General features: G+C 46.3%; 1 protein-coding gene across 1 annotated transcript in view; it reads right to left on the bottom strand.

Annotated features, from left to right (window-relative positions):
- Nucleotides 1–23,077, bottom strand: part of WNT3A (Wnt family member 3A) — a 49,787-nt gene that overhangs the window by 9,721 nt on the left and 16,989 nt on the right. The window contains exon 2 of the mRNA XM_026798350.2: nucleotides 1,804–2,069. Coding sequence (XP_026654151.2) covers nucleotides 1,804–2,069 — 266 coding nt within the window. The remainder of the gene's footprint in view (nucleotides 1–1,803; nucleotides 2,070–23,077) is intronic.

The raw sequence follows: 23,077 nt of genomic DNA, 5'->3' as shown, positions 1-23,077 counted from the left end.
AAAATCCTTTTGCCAAGATTTTTCCTCCTGAGAAGCTGAGAGGCCTCAGAAACGAAATGTAAAATAAAAATTATCTGCTGCTGTGGAATGCAACAGGTGCATCTGTGATTGGTCTTGTGTGAATTGTTTCTACTTGATGTCCAATCACAGGTCTAACTGTGTCGGGACTCTGGTCACTCACAAGATTTTATTATTCATTCCTTTCTAGCCTTCTGATGTCTTCTTTCTCTTTCTTTAGTGTAGTTTTAATATATAATTTTCTTTTAATACAATATGTATCATAAAATAATAAATCAGCCGTCTGAAACATGAAGTCGAGATTCCCATCTCTTCCCTCATCCTGAGGACCCACAAACACCACCACATGTTTGGTTTTTTCCAAGGATTCTCACTTTAAAACAAATTCTCACTTTAAAGGAAATCCCTCCTTTCCAGAGCTTCTCCCCAGCCCTCTTTTTCCCACTACATATCCCAGTAACTGCCCCATCCCTGGTGGTTCCTGGGATAATTTAGGCCAGAGCTGGAAAAAACCACATCATTGCTTGTGGTCGTCTCCATTGCAGACAATTTTGGTTTCTGGTGGTATTTCCCTGTCAGAAGTTGTATTCCAACAGCTCTGCTGTGGTGTGGGGTGGGATAACACCACTGGGAATTCACAGCATCCACTTCAGGAGCCCTCAGGAAACCTCAGCCTGCCTGAGGACCTGTGGCTTTGGTAGAGCTCACTGCACAAATGTCCTCCTGGATATGTGCAAGACCTTCTGCTGTGGGGACAAGACCACATTAACCTGTTCCCCCTTATCTCACAGAAGCTGTGGCATAATCTCTGTTAGAAAAGACTTTGTGGTTCAGTTCTACAAATTGTTTCCCACAAATTGCATTCTTCTGGATTTATGGGCTATTCTTGAGATGAGAAAAAAAAAAATAAAAGGAATATCCCCCTTTTGGGATTATTCCACCTAGGGAAAAGATTCACTGTGTATTAAGGCAGATTTTGTGCCTCCTTTCCCCTACATGTTTTGTTCCAAGATTGTTTGAAGTAAAAACAGCTTCAGGGCATGATCCAAGTTTAATCAGGAGGCACCAGAGTTCTATTGCCTCTAATTTTGTTTAAATATTTCCTGGGAAATAGAACAGGGTTGAGAAGATGGGTTGTGGGAAAAGCTCTCCTGGCTCTTCTCCTCCCTCAAGGCTGCAGAGAAGGGGAATGGACAATTGCACTCAAACTTCAGGTGCCCCACAGTCAGTGGAAAGGAACAGCCACAATTAGGACATTATTAATAACTCTAATAATGGAATAAGGGTTAATAACTCTAATAGTGGAATCACAGAATGATTTAGGTTGGAAGGGACCTTAAAAATCGCTCAGTTCCAACCACCCTGGAATGGGCAGGGACACCTTCTGCTGGCCCTGTCCAACCTGGCCTTGGGTACTTCCAGGAATGGGCATCCACAACTTCTGGGGGTAGATATCTTCAAAAGATGGGTTGAAATCCCATCTTCTGGGGGTAGATATCCTCCTAAATTGGGATGAAATCCCATCCTACACCTGCCTTGATCCATCCTCTATAAAAGAGATCTGGACAGATGACTCCAAGGCAGGTGTTTACATGTGTGTGGGTGAATTCATGTGGAGCCTTCACAGACCAAGGACATTGATCTAGAACTATCACAGACAGGTATTACCAATTTTGTGAAATTTGCCCAGATTTAGGCCTTTTGAGCCCCCTTAATCCCCTCCCACCACTCATCCTCTCAGGTAAGAAAACACCAGCAGGAAAGGAGGAGATGAAACGCCCTTACCGTCCTTCCAGCCTCGTTGTTGTGCCGGTTCATGGCCGAGCGCGCGTCAGGCCGGTTCTCCCGCGCGTCCGCGAACTCCCGGGACACCATGCTGCCGAACTCCACGTCCTCACTGCAGCCTCCCCACTTCCAGCCCTCGCCAGGAGAGCCCTTGTGGCGCGTGTCACACCCGCAGATGGTGGCCGAGCCCTCGGCACAGGACCTGGTGACAGCGAAAGCCACCCCGGCGGAGGCGATGGCGTGGACGAAGGCCGACTCCCTGGTGGCTGTTGAGAGGGAGGAAATGTCACCAGGATATTGTATGGAAAATCCCTTCGCCAGGATTTCTTCTCCTGGCAAGATGAGTAGCCTCAGCTTCCCCATGTTTTGCTCCTCTGGAATGTGATTTGGAGAGTTGTTTATTCAAACATGTTAATTGTTTTTACTTAGTAACCAATCCAAGTCCAGCTGTGTCAGATTCTCTGGTCTGTCATGGGTTTTTATAATTCATTCTTTTCTAGCCTTCTGATGTCTCCTTTCTCTTTCTTTAGTGTAGTATTAGTATATATCATATCATATCAATCATATCATATAATGTTGTAATGTAGTGTAATGTAATGTAATGAATATAATATAATATAATATAATATAATATAATATAATGTAATGTAATGTAATGTATGTAATGTAATGTAATGTAATATAATATAATATAATATAATATAATATAATATAATATAATATAATATAATATAATATAATATAATATAATATCAGGCCTTCTAAGAACTTTAGAGTCAATTCTCATCTCTCACCTCGTCCTGGGGACCCTCACAACACCACAACAAGGAAGGGCCAGCGAAGGATGGATTTGGTCAGTGCTGTGAACACTTTCTCTGGAGGGCATGGCAGAAGGCCAGGGAATCCTCCTCTTCCCTGTGGTCTGGCTTGGACCTACTCCAAAGACTTTTTTTTTGCTAGGAAATGAGTTTCTGCACAGACAGGACCAGGCTTGATCCAAGGCCACTGAGGTCAGCCAAAAAGTTCTGACTGGGGTCATCCTCAGGTCTTTGGAGAGGGTCATGGCAGCACAGACAGCTGTGCAAATCTGAATTTCAGGGGAATATTCTATCTGGTACTGTGCAGCCAATGCACCACATAGCCAGACCCTGAGCTGTGGGCTTTGCTTCAGAATTTGGGTATGTTCCCAAAAAAATTAAAAATGCAGGTTTACACTTAACAACAACCTGGGACCAGCACCAGGTAAAGCTCCTCTTCCTTGACAGGGAGAGGTGCTGGTGGCTGGAAGGTAGGAAAATGCCAGGATTGTCACATCCTCAGTCCTCAGGATGTGAACCAAGCCTTGTCCCCTCCCTCCATCTCTTTTCCCCAAGGCTGAGTGTTTTACTCAGTGACAGCACTCAAAATGCACCTTACACCTGCCCCAAGTTCTCCTCCCTTGCCTGATCAAGGTCCCTGCCAAGGGGACTGGAAATGAGGGAAATGAGGGAAATGGGCTTTCCCTGGTGCCCACAGGCTCAGGCTGGAGGGTGAGATCAGCAGAACGATCCCACCAGAATCACCAGAAGATGTCTTGGCCAAGGACTGAGGAGTTTTAGTCTTTGTGGAGAACTTCCCTCACAGCCTTCCATGCCAGGGAGAGTTGGGCAGGGAAGGGGAGCAGGAAGGGCTTTCCTGGATGTATGAAAATGAAAACCAAACTTTTCAAACTGCTTTGCAAGTGGGGAGCACTCCAAGATATCAAATTTATTTCTCTTTCTCTTCCCAGTTTTTGATTTATTCACTCACAAGAAATGACCCCACAGTTCAACACCACACCTCAGAAAACACCAGCAGGGTAAAAACGGGATTTTTACCATGAACAGGGCTGCTCTCAAACCCTTGGGGCAATTCTAAGCAGGCACAATGATTCTGATAACAGGCCTCCCTGAACCTCCTGTATTATTCCCCACTCACCTTGTGCTTACAGACCAGTTATCCTATAAACTGTGTTCTTCCTGACACTTTTTATATTATTCCACTGAGACATTGAAATATTAATGGATCCATAAAGTCACAAGGTCACATTTTCAGTCGATGCAACTTCACCAAAGCTTCTACTGAATTTTATATCATCTGACTGCTCAAAAACCACTCAAACCTTCCCTGCACCATATTTTGCTGATCTGAGCTTTCCCTGGGCACTTTGGCTTAATCTTTGCCTTCCAGATGCTTCCGGGCTTTGCTAATGTGAAGAAAGTTTAATGCACCAAGCCAAAAAGCTCAACATGTTTTTGGGGAGCAATCACGACTGTGGGGCAGTCCTGGCTGGATTTTAGGCTTAAGCAAGAGCTCAAGCTTTGCTTTGGGAAGGCTACCAAACACAACAATATGCAAATCCCAATATGTGCATGACCTTACAGGCTGAAGGGATGAGCAATGTCCTGGAACATGTTTGCCAGGCCACTTGGGGAGGTTATTAACTCACCGAGGGCTACAACCAAAAGAAAAAAAAAAGGAAAATGCAGGAACCCTGAGGTCGCCAGTGTGATTTTGAAAAACCCTTGTTCAGCATCTGGCCATGCTGGAGGATGCCAGCATCCTGCAAATGATGACCATGCACTTCTTGATTGTGAAATCTCAGCTTGGAGCATGGACAGGAGAGCCCCGTTCACACAGGAATGGGCATTCTGCATCTTACACTTGCCTAAGTCCAGGTGGGATCCAGAAACCAAATTTTGGGGTTGCAGCGCTTCATATGAGGTCTCCATGAACATTTCTGACCAGCTTTGGGGTCTCTGAAGAATGAAAGGCTCCTCACAAAAGCCAAGGAGGTGAGGTGAGGGGTGGATGCCATGATAACCTCTAAATCTCTAAAAACCAGTTTCAGAAGATGGCCTTGAAAAAAGACCAGATATTTTAGAGAATTAGAACTGTGAAAGATGCATTGTAGCAAGACCACGTGGGGTAAAATAATAGGTGATTATATGTGATTAAAATAATAGGTGATTGGTGTTAGAAGTATTAGCAGCATTGCCTGGCAAAAGCTAATAGGCTGGCAATATATATATATATTAATAAATATATAATATATATATTAATAAATATATATAATATATATATTTGTAAGGTAATATTTTTAAGGTAACAAGGAAATAGGTTGGCTTCTGATAGATTGGCGTTCAGTTTTTCATCTGTCTCACTCTTCATTGAGACTGATAATGGAATAAACTCTTTTAAAAGGCCTCTCAGTTGCCTTTTCTCTGTAGAGCTGGGATTTTCCAACACAGGTCCTTGCACTTGGGCTTGAGCTTCATGAGGTTTGCACAGAGCCACATCTCCATCCCTTCTCTCAGCCTGGTGTCACCAGCAAACCTCCTGAGTGCCCTGGATCCCACTGTCCTTGTCACCAACAAGCAGTGCCAGCCCCAAGCCCCAAGGAGCACCACTGCAGTGCCAGCATACAGGTAATTCCTGACCGACCAGGAGGCCCATCCATCAAACCCAGGTATCTCCAATTCAGAGACTAGGATGATGTGCTTCCCTAAATTTCCTTGGTCAGGCCAGCTCTCATCTCCTGGGAATCACCCTTTCCTCTGCCAGGAGAGATCTGATCCAGGCCTGGGAAGGAGCTGTAGGTGCTGAAATGATGCTTGCAAACCTCCTGTGCCTTGCCAAGCTTGGACAAAAAAAAAAAAAAAAGTGGTGTTTGTGCAGGAAAACTTCTCCTGTGTGGGGATGACAGGAGTGGCCTTGGCTTGGGAGTCCTTGGTTTGGATTCAGCAGAAGCCATCAGCTCAGTGGTGTTTCCCTGGGCATTGCCCTCACTTCAGAAAGATATCGAGGGGATGGAGAGTGTCCAGGGAAGGGAATGGAGCACCAGGAGGGACTGAGGGAGCTGGGAAGGGGCTCAGCCTGAAGAAAAGGAGGCTCAGGGGGGACCTTGTGGCTCTGCACAGCTCCTGACAGGAGGCTCTGCTCCCACAGAACAGGGATAGGAGCAGAGGGAACGGCCTCAGGCTGTGCCAAGAAGGAAAATTTGGGAAATTTTAGGGAAAATTGGATATTTTGGTTGGATATTAGGGAAAATTTCTTCACTGAAAGGGTTGTCAGGCCCAGGGCAGTGGTGGAGTCACCTGGAGGGATTTAAAGGATGTGGCACTTGGAGACACGGGATTCTGCGGCAGTGCTGGGTTCATGTCTGGGCTCAGTGACCTTGCTGGTCTTTTCCAGCCTTAAGGATTCTACAATCCAATGATTCTGTCCAGGTGCAGAGCTCAAACCCCAGGGAGCTTCAGGCAGCGCAGCCTGGAGAACTCCCATGTTTGCCAGGACTTGGCCACAACCAAGCAATTCCAGGCAGACAGTTTTGTCTGTAGAGACCAAAACCTAAATCTCAGGTCCATCCCCTAAACTCTGCACGGTTTTTAGCCAGGAGGGCATTGATGGGATTTTCCTTAAGAAGCACCAATTACAGCGAGCTCTGCTCTTCCCAGAAAGCGCCGGGTGCCTTTTACAGCCTGGGACAAGACTCAATCACTCCCCTGCTTTTGAAATGCAGCCACCACTTAAGAGCCACACAACAGGAAGCAAATCGCCTTGTATCTGATGGTAACCACCTGGGGAATGCAGGCAGGCAGGGCCAAGGAGCTCAGCTCTGGCCCCGGGGCACCGAGCTGAGGAGTTTTGTCTCTTGGGAAAGTCGCAGCCAGGTCCCTTAATGACTCCATGAAATTAGGGCACTGGCTTTAACATCTCCTACCCCCCTAAGTGAAGGCAGCGGGTTCAATATTGACGCAGATGGAGCCGTGCCATGGTGTGAGTCACGTCCTGCCACCTCCCAAAAGCCATGGGACATGTCCTGCCTTCCCCCGAGCATCCCAAAAACATCCCCGGGATGCAGCCGGGGGCGGCGCGGCTGCAGGAATGGAGCAGGAGCAGCGTGGAGATGGAGATAAGCAGGAGGAAAGCATGCACTTGTGATGGAAATGAGGGGTTATTAAGGTGCCATATAAAAATGCAGGAGATTTGGCCAAGATAGCAGGAAAGTGCCCGGTGTTTGTCAGGCCTGGTCCCTCTCTGGGTGGTTCTGGTGGCAGGAGGTGGTTGGGGCTTGGAGAGCTTCTGGAAAGTCACCTGGAAGAAGGAGGTGAGCAGGGACCAATTCCTCATGGGGATGTTGACTTCAGAGCATTTTAACCACTTAATTTTGGTCACCAAAACTCTGCCTTCAGCTCGTTCGATTCCCTGAGTTTCCCTGCAGGGCGCAGATTTGGATATCTGCTGCTTCTCCACAATTCCCTCTCCATTCTTGAGGTACTGAATATCAGTGAAAAAGTGACTTACAGAGGGCCTTAGGGGTGTCCACTAAAGCAGAGCTCTCTCCCTCTGGAAAGGGTTTCTAAGAAGCCCAAACTGAAATCTGAGAAAATGAACGTCCCCTGAATATTCTGCACAGAACTTTCTGACCACTTATCCCAGCACCAAACCCATCCTGACATGCAAAACCACTTGGCTAAGCAGTAAAATTTTGACAATCAGAGGCCTGAGGATGATGTGACCCAAGATTTGCTTTTCTGCTGTGACAGGGCTGTTTTGTGTGACTTTGGGCAAACCCTTCAGTCGCTCTGTGCTTCTCCTTCCTTATCTGTACACCTGAGGACAATCCTGCTTATCTCCCCAGGAGCCTGCAATGCTAAACTCAGTGATGTCTTCAGAATTGTAAGGAGAAGGGATTGGAGCCCAGCAGAGGGTTCTCAGATTGTGGGATGAGGAAGGCAAATGAATAACTGCATGAATATCTCAGCTGTCTGATATGTGGAAACGGCTCTCATGTGTTCTTCTGCCCAGACAGTGAGTTATTTTCCCTGAGTCTTTCCCTGAATGATGAAATGATTAACCCCAGGTCAGGTAGGTGTCTCAGATATGTGGCAAGATGGACTGTGGTGATGCAGCAGGGTGAATAGAATGGTTTATTTTGCTCTGGAAATCCCTTTTGATCACATCTATAAAGCAACATTGAGCCATTCTCCATTCTTGAAACCCTAAATCTTTCATTTTTGAAACAGAGTTCTTGGAGTGAAGCAGTGAGTGCCTTTTGGGCTGGATAATGTATAAACAACATGGAAAAGAACAGAAATTTCCCAGACAATGAAGGAAAGTCTTCCCAGCCATGTCTGCTCTTGAGGAGAGGATCCTGCTCCATTCCATGATTGGAAAGACATTGGGAATGTGTGGCTGTGAGCCCTGAATTTCTGACACCACAGACCTCTGGAGTGCCCTTAGGAGAGGCATTTTGCTAAAAATGGGGTGAAATAGAGGAAATGGTTTATCTGTTTAGCAGGGCTGTGGGGAGGAGCTGTGCTGGCTCCTCTGAGCTGTGTTTTTCAAAGCTAAGAGTCTCCAGAAAGTACCTCTAACTCCATGTTCTTGAGACACCCATCTTTGAAGGCTGGAAGGTGCCAAGGCTTCCCAACATCTTTCTGGTTGGGCAGATTCCTTAGGTACACAGAGAGTGTGAGAAAGGGTTTCAATTCCATCCTTGGCTCCAGGGGATAGAAACCCACAGCTGCCAGTTAAGATTTGCACAACAGTTGACATACTACACTGACTCTGGATTAAAATGGAAAAAAACCCGACCAAATAAACAAAATAAACCCTAAGAACTCAGAAACTGGAAATAAAGCTGGGAACAAGCTGGTGTTTGTGGTATTTGGAGCAGCACAACCCAGCCTTTTACACACACAAAGGGCTAATCCCAGCTCAGTTTTCCTGGTTCCTGTGGTCCTCCTGCACCTTTGGCATCCCAGGCATTGGAAGGTGCTGCCCAGTGGAGAAAGGTGGTGAGGAATTTGTGAGGAGCTTTGGAAGCTCAGCCTTAAACTGAGGTGGGGTGAAGCACAAACCCTGTGAGGAGCCCCTGAGGGAGCTGGGGGTGCTCAGCCTGGAGAAAAGGAGACTCAGGGCTGCCCCCATCACTCTCTGCAGCTCCTGAAAGGTGCCTGTGCTCAGCTGGGGCTGGGCTCTGTCTGCAGCAGCACTGACACAGCCAGAGCACACAGCCTCAAGCTGCACCAAGGGAAATACAGGTTGGATATCAGGAAAAAGTTTTTCACAGAAAGAGTGATAAAGTTCTGGAATGGCTGCCCAGGGAGGTGGTGGAGTCCCTATCCCTGGGTGTGTTTAACAAAGCCTGGATGTGGCACTGGGTGCCAGGGCTGAGTTGAGCTGTTGGGGCTGGGTTGGACTCGATGACCTTGAAGGTCTCTTCCAACCTGGTCATTCTGTGATTCTCTGAATTCTGTGAATTCTGTGAATTTGAGTTTTGACTGCAGTGCAAAGATCACCAACCCAGCTGCTCTCAGCACACTGTGCTCTCTTTGAATCCACCCAGAAACATCTCCATGAAGATAAACCAGCAGGCTCTGAATGAAAGCCCACGCTGCATCACTTTGGATGAAAAAGAAGAATCCCAGAAAAGATTAATACAGAACGAGCCTGCTGATTGCTGAGGAGCTGGTGGCCCTTGGGAGAAGGAGTTTCTCTAGGCTCTGACAGCCTTGCAGGCACAGCTGCTTTCTGAACAGCAGGAGCAAAATCCAGAGGGACTGGTGAGTCAGAGCTCCCAGGATTTGCAAAAGCACATGGAGGCATCACTGCTGGCTTATGCCAACACAAATGGCATTGCCTGCTGGCCCTGGGATCCACGTGCAGGAGGAGCAGAGCACCCCAGGCTGCCCCAGATTCCAGCAGAGGATACCCCAGTCCCCCAGCACTGCTGGGCTCTGCTGAACTTGCAGCAGATCAGCACATCCCTGACCAGCAGATCCCTGAAAGCCAAAACCTGAGAGTTCAGGATATGGGGATGGTGTCCCCCACCTCACAATGGTCTTTAGGAGCTTGGAAGAAAATTGGGGAGAGACTTTTCAGTAGACCCTGCAGAACTAAAATAGAGGCAATGATTTTAAGCTAAAAAGATGTGGATGCAGACATAAGGAAGTAATTTTTTGTGATGAGGGTGGTTGTCCAAAGAGGTGGTGGATGCCCCATCCCTGGAAGCAGCCAAGGTGAAATTAAGTGGGGCTTTGAGCAAGCTGATCTATTGGAAAGGGAGCTGGATTAGATGAACTTTAAAGGTCTCTTCCTTCCAACCTAAACCGTACTAAGAAATGAAGGTTCACATTTTCACAGGACATATTTCTCCCCAGGGAAAGGAGTGATAGTAGGGCAAAAGAAAAATGAATGCTAAAGTTTTTTTTTTTTTTTTTTGAATGATCACCAAGCAGGAAATCATTTGCCAATCAGAACTATTAAATATTGGCCCAGCGCCAGGGGAAGGCAGAGAACAGGGAACTCCTTGGCACAGGCTGGCTGACAGATCCATCCACAGGCTGTGCCCAAGTGCTGGAGGGCAACAAGCTCTGTTCCCATCACAGGGGAGGAGGAGGAGGAGGAAGATCACAGGGGTGTCACGGTGCTGGGACCCTGGCAGTGCTCAAGGGGAAAACACTGGGAACGTTGGAAACCAAATATTGGCACTGAGAGCCTCGGAGGCAGCTGAGCTTCAGCTTCCCCACATTCCTCTGGATTGTACAAGAGAGGATCCCATCTCAGATAAAGCAACCAAAAGGTTTTACATAAGTCTGGCTCAGCCTCCAGCTGCCCTCAGCTTCCCTCTGTTTCCAGAGTTCCCATTTCCCTTGACCCATGCTCACCATCTGCAGCACCTCAGACCTCCTCAATTATCCCTTTACTGCTTAAAAAGGGGCTCCTTGTCCCACATGTGCTGTTTGATTTCCACCCATTAGGATGGAAGTGCTCAGCACGAGGACTCTAAAAGGAATCAGAATTCCTGGTGGGAGGGAGACTCATTGCACAGAGCACATCCCCAAATTCTGCAGCATGAGCACTGTCCAGTTCATCCTGGTTGTGCTGGAAAACACTTCCCTAAGTGGAAGCTTAAGGAAGAGATCCTGAGGTCTTTAAACTTTTGTTTCTTTCCTTGGTGTCACTGCCAAGCCTAAACCACCAAATGCCCTGACCCTGATTTTCTGTCTGACCCACCAGGGAGCCCTTGTGGAGCCCTGAGGAGCCTCCAGAGGCTTTGGGAAGATCAGAGCCTGGTGACTGCACCAAGGGAGCCTCTCTGGACAAGGGTGACTCCAAAACTCTGCCTCAGTTTCCCCATCTGCAGAGCAGTGGGCAGACAGCTCATCCTACCCTCTCCAGCCTGAGCTTTGGGCACCTTTTCAGCCTGCAGCATTCCACAGGGGAGGGGAAAAGGGCAGGAATGTTCTCCTCAGCCTGTGCTGCATGATGCCTGGGCACCCCATGAGTGATGCTGGGATCACTGTTTATCCATGGAGCCTTCCAGAAGAACCTCAACACCTGGAGCTGCCTCAGGGCTGAGTTGTGGTCACCTCATTGCAAAGGGGTGGGACTGGGGGACCTTTAAATGTCCCTTCCAACCCAAACTATTCCATTATTTATGACATGGAGACTTTCTAACCAGCACCCCATCTGGTTACAGATCTTGGCAGCAGCTCAGGATGTTCCAGAGCAGCTCTGTGCTGTACTAAGGTGTGCCCAGGGTTATATAAACCCCATCAATCTTATCCTGAGGACCTTGGGAACTTTTGAACAGGAGCAGAGCCCAAATGGCTGCCTGGGATCCCTTGCATGCAGAAGGATCACTAATTGCATTCCTCAAAGATCTCTTTGTGACACTGCAATCAGAGAATTATAGGATCACAGAATGGTTTGGATGGGAAGGGACCTCAATTGTCTCTTTCCAACCCCCTAGTAGGCACCTTCCACTAGCCCAGGTTACTCAGAGCCCCATCCAGCCCAGCCCTGAGCATTTCCAGAGATGGGAATCCACAGCTCCAATCTCCACACAGTTCCACAGACTGGCCTGAAAGATTTGGAGCCATTCCCCAAGCTCCTGCTGCCATTGCCTTGTGTCACATCCCCTCCTCTTCAGCAGCATTCCCACATGGGATTATCTCCAAATCCAGGGAAGCCCACTCCACCAGAACAGCAGTCCTTGGTGCTGCAGGTAACTGAGGCTGTCCCTGGAATGGGGTGGGGGTGGCTCCAAGGAGCAGCTGCAGCTCTGGGAGAGCTGCAGCACCCACAGCACTGTTCCCTTGGTTTTTTAAGATTTTCTAAACTTTCTGCTGCTGACATTCTTGTAGTAAACTTTCTCACATACTTTCTGTAAATAACTCATTGTTTTGCATTCCTTTATGGAAGAAGAGAAAGTTGATGGTCTGTTAGTTTAACCAGTGTCATTGGAGAGGTGGCACTGTCACCCTCCAATCCGCTGTCACTTTTGGAAAACCATAAATGTTGAAGTCAGAAAATAACCTTCCCTTTTTTCTTCACCTTGAGAACAGCAGTGTGAGCTTGTGGTTTTTTGTGTCCTATAGTGACACAGCAGGTGATGCCAACCAGGAGCTGTCCCACAGCCCTCTGTGGCACCACAGCCTGTCCCCTTCCTCACAGAGAGCACCGTGCCCAGCTGGCTCTGCACAGTTTCTCATCAAAATCCAGCTCCAGGCTTTGCCTGGCTTCTTTAACCACTTAAAAATCAGGCCCCTAGATGCAAAGACTTATGCAAATGCGTAATAACAAGAAGTTAACCACACTTTTGCATATCTGAAAGGAAAGGTTAGGTTTGGGTCCCATCTGTGTTTTGAACGGAGTTTTGATTGAGTTCTTGTTTCCTCTGAACCAGCTGTGCTAGTGTCAACACATCCCTGGGAAGATGAAAGGCCCTAAAAAGACATTTGATCAGATTAGCAGTGATTCAGCTCATTGGAGGGAAATTATTAAATGGGCAATTCCTGCCAGGGAACATGAAGGTGATCCAGATAAGAGGCAATGCTGGATTGAAGGAGGTTGGATTAGCTCAGCTTGTAAAATCCTGAAGGCCAAGTTTCCCCAAAACATCTGAGTGATGGGAGTCTTCTCTCATTCTTTTTCTTTTCACTTTCTCATTCTTGTTCTTTTCACTTTCTCCCTGTTGGCTGCTCATGGCTCTGGTTGCACAACAGAGCTGAAACCTCCAGCGTGGCACTCAAACCTTCAAACCTTTCTCGCACTTCCAAACTTTTTTAGCACTTCCAAATGTTTTTTGCACCCCCAAACCTTTCAGGCTGTACCTGGAACAGGCAGAGCCAGCTTGCCCAAGGCCAGGGCAGCCTGCAAGCCTGGTATCCTGGGCCAGTGCTCCCTGCTGCCCTGCCTGTGAGCCCAGGGTGGAATGCTCTCCCCAATTAGCCACTGTCAAAACAACCCCAGGTGATCTCGCAGGTAACCAGACCCCCGAGATAGGCAAATCAGCAGGACGGTCTGGTATCAGTAACCCGAGTCTGATACCTGCAAAGCAAACACTCCCTTATCTCTCTCCCTATCGCCCTATCTCTCTGCTGATCTAATCATTGCCGTGTATGTCTCCCTACCTACCCCGCTCAGTGCTTTATCTGCCTTTCTGTTGGCTTGGTCATGTGTGAAAGGCTCTGATCCCCCCCTCCCTCCATCCCGTGAATGCCTTCTCCTGAATATTCCTTCTTCCTAGAGCAGCACGGTCCAATCCATCCGCCCCGAATTTGCCCCTGGTCTCCCCAACATCCCCGGGAGGCTCCGGACAAAAGGAAGCTGTGTGTGCCAATTGGGGGTGATTAGCAGAGATACAGGGCGCTCATTGTGCCTGGACAGGGTCCTTAATGAAAGGGGAAGGAGGAAAAGGACTGGGGTGAAATTCTCCAGGCTAAAGAATCATTGGGGTCCCTCCTGGCTTTGGGAAAAAAATAAACAAGGCAAGAAAAAGAAGGCAAGCCCCTAAAACCGCTATAAAAACAGCCCCAACGGTCAGTAGGATACAGGCAAAAAAAAAAAAAAAAAAAGGATATAATTGTATTCTGTTATCAGAAGCAACATGGTCGAACAAAAGGATCTCCTTCGCCCACCTGAGAATGGAATGCGAGGCTCCATTTCGCTGCTCTGATCGCATTTGACAGCCCCCCTCGAGACTGCCTGGTTGGTATGGCAAATCGTCCTTATTACCTGCTGGGGGGAATGAATCCCCCTTTGTGCTGCCACTGTCACGCCGCATTAGGTTGACAATGGGCCGAGATATTTTATATGAAATTTGCCCTCACTTGTGATTAGCCAGCACCAACTAAGTCATAGCAACCTAGAACTATGCATTGGCCGGGCCCCGTTGTCGGCCGAAAGGGAAATCCCTATTCAAATGGTTTAATAAAACAATCTAAAGGGCGTGTGAATCGTGAAAAGCATTTTCACTTTTCTCTTTAGCTTAATCTCATGGTCGCTGGGATATTGTGCTCCGAGCAGACCCCAGCAGGGTGTGGGCTAAGGTCCCCCATCAACTTCTTTTACAGCCTCCTTTTCTGCGAGTTAATGATATACCGGTGTGATTGCCTCCCGCAGCAAGAAGAAACACGCATTTGATGAAAAGGATGGACCTCCTAACACATCCTAAATGGCAACAATTTCTCATCCAAAGGTCACAGGTCATAACCTGGATTTTGAATCACCACCCAGATCTTTTTCAAAGCCCTGCTAAAGCTGGGGGATTCGGCGAGGCCGTTTTACACACACACACACAGACACGGCGTTATCTCCAGAGGTTCCTGCTCTGCTTGAGACCTGAGCTTAGAGCTTGGAAACAATTGGATTTTCCCCCGGTTTGGGGGCTACAGTTTGCTGCTTTTCACATCCTCTCAGCCCCGGGGAGAGGTGGGCAATGCAGAGATGTGCAGTCCCTGAGGCTCACCCGGAGCTCAGCACAGCACTTGGGGTACAAGCAACGTCCTTGCTTGAACCAGCAGCTTCTCTTTTCTGGCCTGCTGAACTTAAACAGGGGCAATGTTTTAAACTAAAAAGATGTGGATCCAGACACAAGAAAGTGATTTTTTATGATGAGGGTGGTGAAGGACTGGAGCAGGTTGTCCAAAGAGGTGCTGGATGCCCCATCCCTGGAAGCAGCCAAGGTGAAATTAGGTGGGGCCCATTCACCCCAAACCTGTCCCACTCCCAGCCCCAAACATCACCTCCAGCAGGGCTTTGAGGTCTCAAAACTCTCCCCACCTGCTTGAAGGTGTGGAAAAGCTCCCCCAGTGCTGACCCCTCCATAGATGAGATCTCCCATAATGGGTGAGATGCAGCCACAGAGGTTTGGAGTGGGGTGGTGTCACAGACATCTTCTATGAAAAATCCTTTCCTTAGGATTTTTCCTCCTGAGAAGCTGGGAGGCCTCAGGAACAAAATGTAAACATTGATTATCTGCTGCTGTGGAATGCAACAGGTGCATCTGGGATTGGTCTCATGCAGTTGTTTCTAATTAATGGCCAATCACAGCTGGCTTAGACGCTCTGTCCGAGACAGAAGCTTTTGTTATTCTTTGCTATTCTATTCTTAGCCAGCCTTCTGATCAAACATTTTCTTCTATTCTTTTAGTATGGTTTTAATGTAATATAGATCATAAAATAATAAATCAGCCTTCTGAAACATGGAGTCAGATCCTTGATTCTTCCCTCACCCTAAGATCCCTGTGAACACCATCACAGGGTGGGGTGGGAGAAGGAGACACACAGGGCTCCCCTTCTGCATTTCTGCTCCACTTCCTCACTGGGGCTGGGAGGAAGCAGGGTCCCTGCAAGGCTGGATCTCAGCATTTATCTAAAGCTCTGCCTCTGCAAGGCAGGGCTGGAAATCCCCAGGGTAACAAGCTCCCTCACGAACCTCCCTCAGCCCAATCCTGAGCACAAACCAACGGTGAAGGGGAAAGCAGCACAGGAACATGATCAGTTTCCCGCACTTTTCTCCCCTCTTGATTCCCCTCACAAAGCCTTAATACAGGTGGGGAGTTCATCTCCTGTTTGAACATCAAAATTCTCCTTTGAGGTTTTCCCACTGGAGCCCAGCAGGAAGAGTGGGGCTGCACAGGCTCTCCTGAGGGACCCTCTTGCCTTCCAAAATCCACGTTAACCTCTCCTAAAAGGTGCTCACATGAGCTGTGGTGTGTTTCCACTACAGCTCCCCACATAATTGCAAGCTATCTGGGGCAAGGAATGGTTCTGTTATTAAGTGCTTGTACACTATTTAGCACAATGGGGCCCTGATCTCTGCTTGGGGCCTCAGAGTCTACTGTAATACAAATAATTAACCATAATAGAGCTGGGAAAATATCTTAATAAAACCATGGAATCAATTTGAGGCAATTAAGCAATTTTTCGGCTTGCAGAAATTTTTGCTTTACAGGCTCCCTTTGGAGAAGGGAGGGGGTCTGGGTGCTGGAGGAGCTGCTCACCTCCCTGCAGCAGGCTTGGGCAATCTGGGTTTTTGGGGCTTTTTGGTTTTTTTTTTTCAGTGGTGATTTTTTTTTAAATTTTTTTTTTGTGGGTTTTTTGGTGGTTTTTTTGGGGGGGTTTTTTTTGGTTGTTGTTTTTCGGTTGTGGTTTTGGTTTTTTGTTGTTTTTTTTTTTCCATGGGTTTCAGTTCCACCCAGTTGGGGAAGCAGAAAAATTTTGATGCAGTTCCCACAGCATGAAAGCCACTTTTTATAAATAGCTCATGAGAGGAAGCATGGTTTGGAGGCTGTATCTGTGGTCCCTGAGGGAGAAGGGGCTCAGTCCTACAAAACAGGACTTTTCAAAAAGCTCTTTTGCCCCAGCTGCCCACCTGTGAGATGGAGAGCCACCATTATCTTCCCATTTTCTAATCCCAAACACTTTAAGGGAATTTCAGATCTATTTAGAAACTGAGGAATAAGGAAATTGCAAAGCCCCAGACACAGGCTGGATGATTTACAAGCAATTTTAAGTCAGCAGATAAGCTGGGGATGACAGATATTCTGATTATAGTTGGAGCTCTTGTATAAATCCCAAGCAGAAAAGGGAGTTAAATATATTGAACACTTGTCTGAAATGCCTCCATCATTGGGGGAGTGCACGTGAGGACACTGCTGAGGGAGCTCAGCTCCTAAAGATGGGAAATCCAAAATATCCCCTGCCTGACCCAACCAAAGCAGGAACCCCAAAAACTGAGCTGCAGCTCCCTTTCCAGCAGCTCCACCTGCCATGAACACATCTGCTGGCCTGGCAGATAAAGACGCAGAACTTTGTCATGCAGGGTTTTTTATGGCCCTTGGAAACAGTGAAAAGTTATCACAGAACCACGGAACCACAGAGGGGTTTGGGTTGGAAGGGACCTCAAAGTCAGGTTTCAACCCCTCTGCCATGGCAGGGACGCCTTCCACTGTCCCAGTTGCTCCAAATCCCATCCAACCTGGCCTTGGGCACTTCCAGGGATCCAGGGGCAGCCCCAGCTTCTCTGGGCACCCTCTCCACCCTCCCAGCCAAGAATTCCTTCCCAAAATCCCACCCAACCATTCCCTCTCCACCTTAAAACCATCCCCCCGTCCTATCACAACTTGCTCGTTCACTAAAAGCTGTGTTCTGAGACATTCCCTTAAATCTTGCAATCCTAATCAGAGACAATCAAAATAATCAGAGCAGAAAAAGTGGAAAAAACCAAATTTCCTCCTTATGTTGTGCATTGCCAGCATGGCTGGGAAAAGTCTATGAGCTGGTGATCAGCCTGATATGGAGAAATGAGTCCTAGAGGTTAAAAATGGAAGAAAATTATCCTGACCACAATTTCAAAGCGGACTTCACCCTTTACAGCATCATCTAATAATGTTTAATTTCACCCACCAAGAGGAGCCAGCCTGCTATTGTGTTGGGCTGAAAATGTCACTGGTTGGGTTTGGGAAGCTGAGCAAAGCACAGAAAGTGAATACATGGCCAGGGACCTCCTGGGAATCTGTCACACCCTGAATAAGACATGGGACCTTGTGTTCCTGGAGAATATAAAATCACAGAAATGTGATTTTTGGGCACTCTCCATTAGCTTTACAGTTAAATCATAGACAGATGTTATATAATAATAATAATCATAACAGCACTAAAATAGCCAGAATTTTTATCTGCTTGTGATTTAAAACAGCGAAGCTTTCACCTTGCCATCACCAATATAAATGGGCTATTCTACGTCAAAAAAACCCACAAAAAATCAAATAACCTGCTGTAGAAGCAGAGGATACCAAACACCTCTGAATCTGACACACACGAATAAGACACATTCACAAGATATTGTGCTCCTGGTGAATATAAGACCACGGAAATGTAATTTGTGGTTGCTCTTCATTGGCTTCACTCTCAAATCATGGACGAGATATTAAATAATGATAATGATAATGATAACAATAATGATAATGATAATAATGATGGTGATAATAATAATGATAATAATGATAATAATGATAATAATAATAATAACTATTAAAATAGCCAGAACTTGTATCTGCTTATGATTTAAAACACTGAAGCTCTCACCTTGCCCTCATCAATATAAATGGGCTATTTGACCTCAAAAAAACCCCAAAAAATCAAATAACCTGCTGGAGAAGCAGAGGACACCAAACACCTCCAGATAATTTTCTTAATCAGTCATCATTTGTATTCACAAGACAAACAAATTTCATTCATCTGATGCTTCCCTTGTTTTATCCAGGTTTCTTAAGCTCAAAGAATGACCCCTCTAATCAGAGAGATGCCCTGTGCCATGCACTGGTCAGCCCTCACATCCAGGAATCCTCTCTGCTCTGGAGATGATCTCTTCCAGCCTGACCTGCACATGGATTTTGCCCTCCCAGGCAAGGAAAGCACTGGGGACCAGACTGGGAATAATCTCTGGGTTGGGACTGGGGTCTCTCTGAAGGGCAATGGGACAATGGGAAGAGCAGGGAGGTGCTCTGGGGTTTGGTTCAGGGTCAATCCCTGGCTGTGGGCTCACACATTTTAAGCCAAATGATAACAGATCCCTTGCTCAGGCTATTTGCCATTTCAGTATATTTTCTTCTTTTCTTTCACATTCTGAGGGTTTTTTCAGAGCTTTGCCAACCTGATTGCAAGAAAATTCACAATTCCAGCTTTGGCTTCTCATTCTTGCTGCTGTCAATTCACCAAATGCCTGCTTGCTCTTACATCAACCCTGCCTTCATATTTGAGGACTGGACATGATTTTATTCCTGATTTGACTGATTTTATTCCTATTTGAGGACTGGACATGATTTTATTCCCGATTTGACTGATTTTATTTCTGATTTGACTGATTTTATTCCTATTTGAGGTCTGGACATGATTTTATTCCTGATTTGACTGATTTTATTCCTATTTGAGGTCTGGACATGATTTTATTCCTGATTTGACTGATTTTATTCCTATTTGAGGACTGGACATGATTTTATTCCTGATTTGACTGATTTTATTCTTGATTTGACAGAATTTATTCCTATTTGAGGACTGGACATGATTTTATTCCTGATTTGACTGATTTTATCCCTATTTGAGGAATGGACATGATTTTATTCCTATTTGTCTGATTTTATTCTTGATTTGACTGAATTTATTCCTATTTGAGGACTGGACATGATTTTATTCCTGATTTGACTGATTTTATTCTTGATTTGACTGAATTTATTCCTATTTGAGGACTGGACATGATTTTATTCCTGATTTGACTGATTTTATCCCTATTTGAGGAATGGACATGATTTTATTCCTGATTTGACTGATTTTATTCTTGATTTGACTGAATTTATTCCTATTTGAGGACTGGACATGATTTTATTCCTATTTGTCTGATTTTATTCTTGATTTGACTCAATTTATTCCTATTTGAGGACTGGACATGTTTTTATACCAGATTTGACTGTTTTTATCCCTGTTTGACGACTGGACATGATTTTATTCCTGATTTGACTGAATTTATCCCTATTTGAGGACTGGACAAGATTTAATTCCTAATTTGACTGATTTTACTCCTGATTTGACATCTGATGTTCCGTTTCAGGTTCTTGAAGAGCATCCACACCCTCCAGCCTTGGGTGTGTGCTCTCCAGAATATTATGTGGGAATATATGTGGGAATAACTCATGGCTCCTTATCCATGATGTTCATTGGAGGGGAGGTGATGACCTGTTCTGATTTTGATGGTTTTCGTGGGAGGGAAAGGCACTTGTGAAGCTGCTGGAGGAGCCCAGCACCTTAAGGATTTCCAGAGCACACTGCTTTCATCCCTGCCTATCTTAGAGCAACAAAATCAAAGCTCCGCATCCTGCGGTCCCCCTGGGATGGGAACTGCTGAAGATTCCTCTCTTGCTGTTAAATGTGAGCTCCCTTGGTGGCAACACTGCTGCTGCCCTGTGTAATGAGTGGGGGGGAGATGACATGTGAAATGCAAAAAAACTGGGGGAAAAAAAAAAAAGGAAAAAAAAGAGAACTGAACAGCCTTTGGAAATGTCTATGCAAATCAGTTAGTGAATAAATTGAGTCAACTAAAAATATATATTTTGGCCATCAGCAGAAAAACACGTGGCCTGATTCTCCTCTTGGCCTGGTGTAATTTAGATCTAATTCAGTGGAAGTGGCAGAAAAGTTTAGCCAGTGTAATTAGGAGTGCATATTGGTATTAAAATACTCTTTTTTTTCCTAGAAAAAGTTAACTTTGTTTATGACACACTTTTGACTTGCACTGGATATGACTTTGCACACATAGACTCTGTGTGCCCTGGAGGATTCGAGACCCTGCCAGGGGGCTCAGAGACCTTGGTACAGAGTCAAAGACCCCTGTGCCTTTTATTTTAACCCATGGAGAAAATTACCAACTTTATGTGAAGATTTACAAGCCAGGAGAGTTTAAATAGAACAATAGTCAGTTTGCCACAAAGTAGAAAAGGAGAATTTTGGGGTTTCTAGAATGGGGGTTCAGAAGCCAAGATGGAGGGATTTGGGTGTGCCTTGTCCTTCTTCTTTTTCTTCTTGCCCTCCATCTTCTGGGTGATGGTGGCACTTTTGGATGGGTTTAGAGTAGAGACAGACCGTCTAACATAGCTGATAGGTATTGGAAAATTACTGTAAATAAAGTATGTGTAGTTCTTAGGTGTAAAAAGTTACCACCACCCCAAGGATGGTCAGTGTGCCATGGACTGACCTGCTGGACAGATCTCAGTAGGTCAGAAAAAGAATGTTATAGATAACATAGAATAAACAACCTTGAAAACCAGAGCCAAAGAACCCTGACTCCTTCTTCAATCTCAGGGCTGGGAAAAAGAGACTTTCCAACACCTCGGGGTCATCCTGACCACAGAGACCCCGAGATGTGCTCCAAAATCACCTAAAATCCCAGATCCCAGACTTGGACCTCTCATCCTGCTGCCCAAAGGCAGGACCCAGTGTTCCTGAGCCATGCTGACATATGTTGGTCTGACCTGTTCTCCAAAACCTCCCAGGTTGGGGCTCCCACCCTGTCAGAACTCCGTACATCCCTTTGGATGTCCAGAGTTGCCAAGGATCCCTATGGGGGGCTCAGAGACCCTGGCATGCTGCCCAGAACACCTGGGGATTTGATTATGACCCTTGGAGCGAGTTACCAGCTTTGTATGAGGACCTGAAAGTCACACAGGTTTGAATGGTGTAATAACAAAATGTTCACAAGATTTTTGTAAGATTTTTGAGAGTTATCAGACAAGATAGAAGAATCTGGGTGTGTCCAGCCTTTCCTCTTCTTCTTCTTGCTCTCCATTTTCTGCAGTGATGTTGGCAATTTAAGATTAGTTTAGAGTAGAAGTGCACTGTCTAACATAGGTGATAGGTATTGGGAATTAAGTGTAAATATGTTAAACGTAGTTTGTAGTATAAAAGGACAACACAGAGTGCCTGTGGCTGCCCTGCTGAGCAGATCTCAGCTAAGCAGAAATAAAATTTTATAGATAAGAATTAATAAACAACCTCAAGACTGAAAAGTGAAGAGTCCAGACTCGTTCTTCAGCCATGTGGGGTGAAGCAGAGACACCCTGCACATCTGGGGCAGCAATTAACAACCAAAACCCAAGACCCTCCCATCCCTGCTCACACCTCGCTGCCCTCTCCATTACTCTGCCCTTCCCAAACTCTGCCCTGCCATGGGCTGGACGTGGAGAGAACTTGTCCCATTCACCTGGAGGGGGTGGGAGTGCAGGGAAGGGGAGGATGGAGCTGTGGAGTTGTGTAACAGAGCTCAGCTCCCCGGGCTCTGTGAGTTATTCCTGCGTAAGCAAGGGAGCCCTTAATTTCTAACTCCACTGGGAACCTCGCCTTTCTCCTGGCCTTTTTTTGAATTTGTTCCCTCTCCACGCTCCTGATGCTAATTTCCCTTCCCTCTCAGCATCTCTCTCATGTGCACTCAGAGGGAGAGGCTGCTGTAACACGAGCAGTCCCTGACTGAATCATCCCTTTGCTTCTGCATGACTAACACCCCTGCTATTTGTCTAACTATTTCCACTGATGTACATTTAATATGTAAAAAGTTAATTAAAGCCTTATTCATAAAAAAAATCTGGGCCAATTTAATATTTTTTTTATAAATACCTCAAGGTAATATTTCAATTAGGGACTAAATACTAGAAAACACTGTCAGATTCACCCTCCCTACTACCACCACCTCCCCATCTCTAATCAAAGCATCGGGTTTTGATATTATAAAGGAAAAATCACAACAATATTCAGAGGAATTTGCTCTGCAGGTGCAGAGATCTGTCCTGAGAGAAGTTGAGAACATCCAGCTCTCGTAGAAATCACTATGAGGAGAAACCAGTTCTGTGCCCAGAGCTCCTTCCCAAGTGGATCTGTGCTCATGCTGGGCTTGGAGAACCTTTTTGATCACTTGGTCCAGCAACCTTTCATCATGCAAATGTTTCAAGTCTTCTCTGCAGTTCCAGACTTGGCAGCTAAAGTTTTGCAGGACTAAAATTGAGATTTGTCCTGGCACAACAAAGCTGCTGATAATTCCAGGCTGGAAAATGCATCCCAACAAGCAGATGCTTCCCCCTGGTCAGGTGGGAGGAGTGGAAATTCTGGAGACTGTTAGAATTACATGTTCCAAACAGTCTGGTCAGTGGGCAATATCATCCAGGGGCTCAGTGGATGTATTGGTGCATTGTGGAATCCCAGAATGATGGAATGGCTTGGGCTGGAGAGGAACTGGAAGATCACCCAGTCCCACCCCTGCCATGGCAGGGACACCTTGCACTATCCCAGGCTGCTCCAAGCCCTGTCCAACCTGGCCTTGGACAGGGATCCAGGGATAACCACAGCTTCTCTGGAATCCTGTGCTAGGGCACAGGGAACAATTTTTTCCTCAATATCCCAGCTAACCCTTTTCCCCT

This window comes from Zonotrichia albicollis, chromosome 1 (genome assembly GCF_047830755.1).
Source record: "Zonotrichia albicollis isolate bZonAlb1 chromosome 1, bZonAlb1.hap1, whole genome shotgun sequence".
NCBI classification, from domain to species: Eukaryota; Metazoa; Chordata; class Aves; order Passeriformes; family Passerellidae; genus Zonotrichia; species Zonotrichia albicollis.
This window is presented reverse-complemented; position numbering and strand designations above follow the sequence as displayed.